Here is a 9119-nt window from a genome sequence, read left to right as displayed (position 1 = left end):
GCCAGAAGTGACCTCAGTGCAAGGGACTTAGTCCCACCCCACTAGCAATAAAAAAGAAATGCTTATATACTTACTTACTCATGGAGCTGAGCCCTTCTTGAGAATCTGCCAATTACGCAGGTACTCAAGAAGCTCCCAGCATTTTATGGAACCCGAATGTTCATTATCGTGTCCACAAGAGCCCACCACTGGTCCCTATCCTGAGTCAGATCAATCCAATCTATATCATCCCATCCAGTCTCTCTAAGAATCAATTTTAATATTGTCCACCCGCCTACGGCTTGGTCTTCCCAGTGATCTTCTTCCTTCCGGTTTTCACACGAATATCCTATATGCATTCCTCCTATCTCCCATTCGTGCTAAATTTCCTGCCCATCTCATCCTCCTTGACTTGATCACTCTAAACACCCTAGGCTAACATTAGGGAAAATTCTGTGCATTTCGGCACATGCCTTCGGAACTTCGTGTTTTTGGATGGGGGAGGCAATTTTCTGCATGTAATTAACAGACAGACTGATTAAATGGCCGACTGAACGACCGACAACGAACGACGCAGCATTCAACCAGTGACTTTATTTATCACTAATTTACATGTTTGTAGAGAAACTATATTTCTCCAAAATTATGGTTTTTAGAAACGAGATACATAAGGGCTGGCCCTCTAGCTTGGGATTCAGGTGTGGAATAACAAGCCCTCGCCGTTAACACACTCACGTCCCTTGCCTGGACAAATGCTTTGCGTCAGTGTAACATCCACTGATAGGCTCGTGTCAATAAGGTAAATGAAGCTTCGCTTTCTATAAAAGCCCAGGATTTTCTTAATGATACCCCAGACACTAGATAATGAATAATGCAACGTTCGTGCAGTTGTTCCACCGTTGTCAGAAGCCTTCACAGACCCAAGGATGGATGCAACACGTTAAGGACCCTGCCTTATGAGTCGACATGATTGTAAGCTCCATACCTTTGCTACGTCGAATATATCTTTAGCCACTGAAGCAATATAATCTGCTTCTCCGAAGAGTTTCTTCTTATCAAATTCCCATCGCTGTTCTTTTCCAGACTGTTCTATTTTCAATCGGATGTAATAGTATGCTTCTTTCCATGTATGCAGCATCTCTATTGCTTCGGTGCATGTTGGAAGTACTTCTGACATCGGCTTGCTGTAAACGAAAACAGTCTAATTAAAAATATTTGCAAGTTAATTCACATAAATCACATAAACAGACAAATACGAGCCCATAAAATATTATAAGAAGCAATTAATTCGATTTGGAAATTATCCTCAATATTTTAACGCTTTGAATGTGGAAGAAACTCACTTACCTAAAGATATCTCTTACTGCAAGACGTGTTTTTGCCTGAGAACACAACATCCAAGCGATTCTTTCCATCAAAGCCATCATTTGTTCATCGCTGCAGTAGAATCTTGAGAGCACCCACAGCATATGCAACCCCTCCATCAGAGGATACAAAGTCCCAGTGATCGGGGGAAATTTGTCGGAGTGTGTAATGGTCTGAAAATGTTAAGCATTTTCACATGCTGATATATATTACATAAAATCACCAAATAACGTATCCTACTGAAGAACAGAATGACCGATTAATCGATATTTTAGTATAGAATCTTTCCTAAACATGATGGCATCTGTTCATCAGGTCAAGGAATGCCGATGTACGAGCACGTGTCCAGAAGAGGCATACTTTGGGCATTTCCTGGCGTATTTTAATCCTGCTCACATCTTCACAGTCCGTTTTTCAAAAATATTTTTAAAATGTCGGAATAGTACCTTCAGTTGGGTCATAACCACTTTCCTCCACATTATCGCCAGTTAATTATTTATTCTACATCATTCACTCATTCCACTCTATATAACGTGAGTTACTGGGAGTGCAATGAAATAAACTTTTTTTCACTGGCTGTACAGCCCCCTTGGGCTCTGGCCTCTGATTTTCAGTTTCATGATTATTTTACAGGCGGTAGGACTGCTTGGACAAGTGATCAGCCCGTCGTAAGGCCTCTACCCAAACACAGGACAACACAGACACAGAATAAACATAGACACATACCAAACATCCATGCCTTGTGTGTGATTCGAAACCACGATCACGGCTTCCGAGCGAGCGAAGACAGTACATTCCTTAGACCGCTCGGCTACCGTGACCGGCAAGTCAATAAACTATAAACAAAATCTATATAATTCGTAGTGGAAAGTGTTGTGTCTGCTCGTATACAAAAATGTTTATTTCGACACTCTCTAATTTGAGGGAACTGAAATTTCTTACGAAGCCTCTGAAATAAACTCCGTGTCCTGATGAATGCGAGATAAATTTTTATCAACTGAGACTTGCATCTAAATCTCTGCTTACGATATATCAGTCCTTCATTCCTTGGCCTCTATTATATATACATATACATATCATTGTTACAGAAGCAGAGAATATAATAAATACACTGAAATGCCTCTGCTCCATTAATTCACACAGAAAGCTATTCAATTTCTGGATTAATATTTCCTAAACATTTCTTCTGAAAAACTATTTGAAATTCGCAATTACCTTAAAATATTTTAATATGATAAGCAAAAATTTAACATTATCATGGGCTTGCACTTGTAACTTCAGTAGATCTTCTTGATGCGATGAGAATTTCTCGCCAATCTGAGATCTTGCTTCATACAGAATTTTAAAAATCTGCATCACGCTCGGTGATTTCAGCTGTTCCACTAGAACGGCCAAACCAGTGTCCCTTTCTTGCCAGTAATCGTACTCTGCCAGTGGACCAGGCTCTACGGGTCTCTAACAACACACAAACATCCATTTCCAAGACATTTTCCACCAATCTTCCACATGCATAGCTTGAAATAAGAATACATCTCGAAATGACATAATTCTTTCGATATGGGTAATACATTCTCATTGTGTGATTTGCGAAATACTTCTCTACACAATTTCCTTCCAGATTCTAACACTTACAATTACGTAGGATGGACTTTGCTCTCTCTCTCATCAACAGGAGTGAGTGTAATTATCCTTAGGCCATTGTTTTACAACTATTTTAATATTGTTATCAGTTTAAACCTGTGACTCTCGGATCAGGTTTCAAGGCTACGAACAGGTTGGTTAAGTAGCGTCCAATATGTCCAATGCTTTTGCACAACTGAAGAAATAAACATATGTAAGAAAATGGAGCATTGTTACGTCTTATTGACTATTCAGATATGGGCTTTGAAAGAATGGGGAAAAATTTCAACATAACTCAGAGAAGATAATCAGTGTTTGAGGTGAGATTCAAATTCTGAATCTTTCGATAATGAGGAACGCTAATGACTACAGCGCAAACCCAGAGACCCCACAACACATGTTTTGTTTTTTCATGGCACTACAGCCCCAGTGGATCTAGGCCTACCTCCATGAACTTCTACGTTCACTTCTTTTTTTTCTACATCTTACACATATGGTAGGACTCCTTGGGCGGGTGATCAGCTCGTCGCAAGGCCTCTACCTGTACACAAACACAGAAAAACGCACACATACAAACTAAACATCCATGCCCTGATTGGGATTCGAACCCACGATCCTGGTCCTTAGACCGCTCGGCTACCGTGACCAGCCCACAACACATGTACAATGAATAATTTGTTTATTATCTGAATGGAAACTTGTAAGGAATGTTTATAATAAATTTGTTCATTCTTGGGTTAGTTATGACGCCATTGACTTCGAAGCAGGATTAAATATGCGGGAAAGGTGTTTACAGAGGTTAGAATTTGGAAGAAAACGGCTGATATTTGTTAATGTAAATGTGGAATTCAGATGGTAATGGGTGTAAAATGGAAGATATAAAATTATTATCTGTATTCAAGATGTCTTTGGATAACATATATGTAACAGTACGATTAACCGCAAACATAATTATTGGACACTTATTACTAATCCTATTAGGATATAAACGGCCAACAATTGCACAATCGCTGCTAAAAATCGTTGCCAAAACTTGTAGAAATATATAGAACTTAGGAAGTTATTGAAATTTCGAATCGCTATACCTGGGCTAGGTAGCTCTCAATAGTTTTAGTCACGTGTCTCTCCCAGGACATCACGACCTCCTCCAGCTGTTGTACGAGGCACGAGTCCTTGGCCAGGGTCTGAGCGTTGGTCCCTTCTTGATGCAGAGCCGCGATATGGGGAAGAGGCAGCATGATGTCCCCCTCCACGTGGCGGATAGTCCTGGGAAAGACATAGTACGGCTCCCTGCACAATTCTTTGTGTCACTTTCGCTCACACATCCTTTAACCTAGTTACATTTGATGCTATAAGTGGCCAATCTGCGAATCGCGTGCCACATCCAGCTCTTTTTAATCATTAGTGCTGATGGCTAAAGAAATATTAATAAATCCTGCCTTTTCTCAAATGAATTTATTATAAAAATTTCCAAGTTGAAAGCATGTATTTAACACCTGTTCCATTCGACCGGCGCCTGTTAGCGTCTCCTGAACTTCTGAGTATCACGATATGCAGCTCCAGTATTGAGTAAATCTGGCGTCCCTCTTATGTAGGCATACATATGGATATTTGTATCTGCAGCGGGTACTTAAGGGGGCACGCGGTAGCGCAGTGGGTTGAGGCACTACGCTACAATCCGGAAGGTCGGGGTTGAAATCCCGTTGAGTCAATAGATGTTTCAATTGACCTGACCCTTCCAGCCGCACTATGGTCCTGGGGTCAACTCAGGCCCTAACAGAAATGAGAACCAGGAATCTTCTTGGGAGATAAAGGGCGGCCGGCGCGTTAGGCTGACACACTTACCGCAATCTTCAAGCCTATTTTCTAGAGAAAATGTAGGAGTATCGAAGTTTCACAACCCTATGGACCTTCACGGTCTGTTACAGGGATAGCTTTACCTTTTTTACCTTTACCTTTACCAGGAACTTAACAGATATGCACATTTTTTTAATTCATAGGTCAATATATGCTTTTATATTCTTTCCAACAAATCAAAATTCGGTTGCACGTTAGGTTAATTTAAACCAATAGGACATCATAAAATTATGTTTATGTTGGGCTTAATAAACACAAATAAAACGCGACTTTGCGAGAACTTGGATGGGGGATTTTATATGATCCGCTAAATTCAAGGAAAATTTCTCTCATATATTGTAAAGCAAACCATTCGACTGCCCATATATTCACGCGGACTTAATTTTAAGAGTAATCCTCAGTGGTTCTCACTAAATTCCAACGGATTTTCATTAAATTTGATATAAGGGAGTTCTACTAGCACTGTCTACACGCTCCAGTTTTTACTTAAGTATAACACAAATTTCGAACAGTTTTTATGCACATCTTCGTGCGTTTCTGTGGGTATCTCGAGATTAACTCGCTGAATATTTATTTAGGAGAAAATATTTCCATCAGACGCTGTAAAGTGAAAAAAAAAAAAAACATGTTGTATGACGTATGTCCGATTCCCTTTACCGGAAGTCGTGATTTCCGAGAAATTTAGGTAAGAGTCATTGCGATACAAGTACATTTCCTAACTTATATAATCAACATTCAGCGCTGATTTTCCGAACATAGGCCCATATATAATTCAACAATCAACAATCATTTTCCAAATATAAGCAAAGACTACCGAAACCTCTTCTTTTTGATAATAATTAACTCTAAGCTTCTTCCATCTAAATTTATAGGCCTGCATGTACGTATAAATACATATTTAATCATTAAAATACGATTTCAATCATTTCTTGAAATACATTCATCATAAAGTGTGATTCAAAATGGATACAAATTCTTCAGTAGTTTCAGAGAATAAGCTTCTTCCATCTAAATTTATAGGCCTGCATGTACGTATAAATACATATTTAATCATTAAAATACGATTTCAATCATTTCTTGAAATACATTCATCATAAAGTGTGATTCAAAATGGATACAAATTCTTCAGTAGTTTCAGAGAATAAGCTTCTTCCATCTAAATTTATAGGCCTGCATGTACGTATAAATACATATTTAATCATTAAAATACGATTTCAATCATTTCTTGAAATACATTCATCATAAAGTGTGATTCAAAATGGATACAAATTCTTCAGTAGTTTCAGAGAATAAGCTTCTTCCATCTAAATTTATAGGCCTGCATGTACGTATAAATACATATTTAATCATTAAAATACGATTTCAATCATTTCTTGAAATACATTCATCATAAAGTGTGATTCAAAATGGATACAAATTCTTCAGTAGTTTCAGAGTATAAGCTTCTTCCATCTAAATTTATAGGCCTGCATGTACGTATAAATACATATTTAATCATTAAAATACGATTTCAATCATTTCTTGAAATACATTCATCATAAAGTGTGATTCAAAATGGATACAAATTCTTCAGTAGTTTCAGAGAATAAGCTTCTTCCATCTAAATTTATAGGCCTGCATGTACGTATAAATACATATTTAATCATTAAAATACGATTTCAATCATTTCTTGAAATACATTCATCATAAAGTGTGATTCAAAATGGATACAAATTCTTCAGTAGTTTCAGAGAAATATGTCAATTAGAAAACAAAAGAAATATTTGTTTATTAAGAGTTCTTATGATTTCGGCCCTCATATAGTTAATGTGTGAAAAGTGGAAATTAGCATTTAAAATGCTGGAATTTATCCGTCTTTTGATTGAAATAATCCTTTTTATTTTATTTATAAGACAGCATTAAAAGTTAGAATTTACGAATTTAAAATTTATATGCACTGACAAAGCGAACGCATCAAAACTGCTATGTTACGCTTACATTTCCATATTTTCTGTTTGAATTCAAAGAGCGTTTTCTTCATGTACTGTGAAACTCATGAAGCTCGGCAACTGGCGAGAATGTTCACAGCCATAGGCTTAGAGTTATTTTATTTTTCTCTCCTGTTAACGCTAACTTGATTTCTTCTTGGCATTATTAAGAATTTACTGCCAGTATATAGACTGTTATATTTTGTATTTTGTTCTGTACTTATTTTTGTGTATTTCTATGTACTCGTGCTATCTTTGTAATTGGCCTCTGTGCTGTAAGCTTGCATGTATATAAACACGAATTGAATTGAATCTAATTGAACTGAATTGGATTGAAATTAACAGCTATTTTATCGTATCTTAACATTTAATATTTCTGGCTTTATTTTATTTATATTTTCTCTTCAATTCGACATAAGTTAGCACTGCCTCGGGTACTGTAAAACCATTAGCATTCAAAAACCCAATGAACTGTTCTTGTACATTACGGACTTCAAAATTTATGAGTTGTGCTATACTGGACAGAACTTCTGCTCATACTGTAGGATTAAGTACTGACCAGTCAAAGACTCCGATGAGTCGATTAGTCCCGGCTAATAGCAGTTTCTTGGTTGGATGTTGAGAATCAGGCGCAAACTGTGGCTTGCGCTTTTTGAATATCTGTGTTCCAGACTGCTTGTTTAAGTTTCTCTCGATTGCCAGTGAGAGGCGTCGGAAAGCTGAAGGCCGTGTGAATGAGAAGGTAGAACCAGACAGTTCGTCTCCATTTGCTCGGTTCAACGTCTCCTGCTCTGTGTCGCTCAACATCGGCTCCCGAAACTGGCATTGAATCAGTGGAACGTAAACCTGGAATCCAATTCACTCGAACACTGACACATGGTAAGACAGTTTATTTTCACGGGCGGCATATCCTCCGTGTATGAAGGTTCAGACTGTTTTGCATGACACAAGGAAATGGTAACAGATGACATGTATTTTGTAGAACATAATGAGCAATCAGTTCGTCTGGCAGAGTAAATAAATTTAATACATTCAACCCTTAACATTCTGCAAAATATTTTGATATATTTAAAAAATATTAAAATAAACTAGTCATTATCTTGAAAAATAATAAAAAATATCAACGTCCATATTTATCTTCCGTCAATATTGCAACACTTGTTTAGTCACCACTTAATCCTAATTTTAGTTTAATATTTTACACTTTGACACAAAATGTTTCGACCCCAAACGGCCATCTTCAGGTGTCTTGATATGTTACAAATATTTTATTAAATTATGTTAAAACTGTTACACTGTGTTGTCAGTGTTCAAATCACACGCTGTGGTTCCCTTTTCAAGGTAAAACAAGATAAAATCCGTTAAAATTTCTATTAAACCCACGTTATTTTGCTGCATTTTATTTCAGCTCACAAGGGGTAACGTCCATTGTTCATAAATGTATGTCTGTCCCAGGACGGTGATGAATATGGACGTTAAGTTAAACGATTGCAACAGGATGCTGAAACAGAGAATTAAAAAATAGCAAATAAGAATGGGGTTCATAATTAAATTCTTAAAAGAACAGATTTTGGAGATTCTTGTTATAATTCAGTTCGCAAACTGTCGCAAGTCTAATTCCACCTTCAATACCAAGACATGCAGAATGACTCAGAAATACTCGTACATTCCGTAACACAAAACCAATTTCCCTTGGCAAAGTAACATTCACTTTTTATTGGCCAAAAATTTCCGTCTGTATTTTTAGTGAAGTCTTTCATCCAATCAGAATTACTGATCTACCCAACTGAGGGATTCTCTCTTTACTTTCTCTTGAACTCTTTTCACTTTAGCAAGTTTGCTTAAACAATGTTTTTATTATGGCAATTAATCGACCAATAACTTAACACTGCAGCCTTCGCATAACAATGATACTGTTAACAATCAGACCCAGAGGCCTCTAAAAATGTTATTTGACCTCTGAATTAATAATTTATAAATCTGTGGAAAGGACCTTCAACGTAAGCACGTGGCTTATGTGAATCCCCTCTTGTCTTCGATAAATGAAACCAAGCGTATCGCGACGGGCCGGTCATTGTTTCAAATAGGGATCAAGATATATATACGAGGGTTGGAACTTTAATAGCGGCAACACTGTTGTAGAGACGCCATGCAACGGAACCAAATAATGTCGCTTATACCACACGTTAGTTACATACCTACCTTACCTCAGAGCCAATGGACTCTCCCATCCCACATCACGCATATGCGCAGTGACAAGAAGAACAGAGCCTCGTGTTAGCTGGCGGTCTAATGTAGTGTTGTCATGATGTTTTCGAAACAGGAACAACG

At 37.5% G+C, this 9119-nt stretch overlaps 1 protein-coding gene across 1 annotated transcript in view; it reads right to left on the bottom strand.

Moving 5' to 3' along the window:
* LOC111864824 (dynein heavy chain 10, axonemal) overlaps positions 1–9119 on the bottom strand; it is a 136110-nt gene that overhangs the window by 121968 nt on the left and 5023 nt on the right. Inside the window, exons 3-7 of the mRNA XM_033751598.1 lie at positions 7348–7634; positions 4050–4230; positions 2560–2799; positions 1327–1517; positions 965–1163 (exon numbers count right to left, since the gene is read on the bottom strand). Coding sequence (XP_033607489.1) covers positions 965–1163; positions 1327–1517; positions 2560–2799; positions 4050–4230; positions 7348–7634 — 1098 coding nt within the window. The remainder of the gene's footprint in view (positions 1–964; positions 1164–1326; positions 1518–2559; positions 2800–4049; positions 4231–7347; positions 7635–9119) is intronic.

This window comes from Cryptotermes secundus, unplaced genomic scaffold, assembly GCF_002891405.2.
Source record: "Cryptotermes secundus unplaced genomic scaffold, Csec_1.0 scaffold1769, whole genome shotgun sequence".
Lineage (NCBI taxonomy): Eukaryota > Metazoa > Arthropoda > Insecta > Blattodea > Kalotermitidae > Cryptotermes > Cryptotermes secundus.
This window is presented reverse-complemented; position numbering and strand designations above follow the sequence as displayed.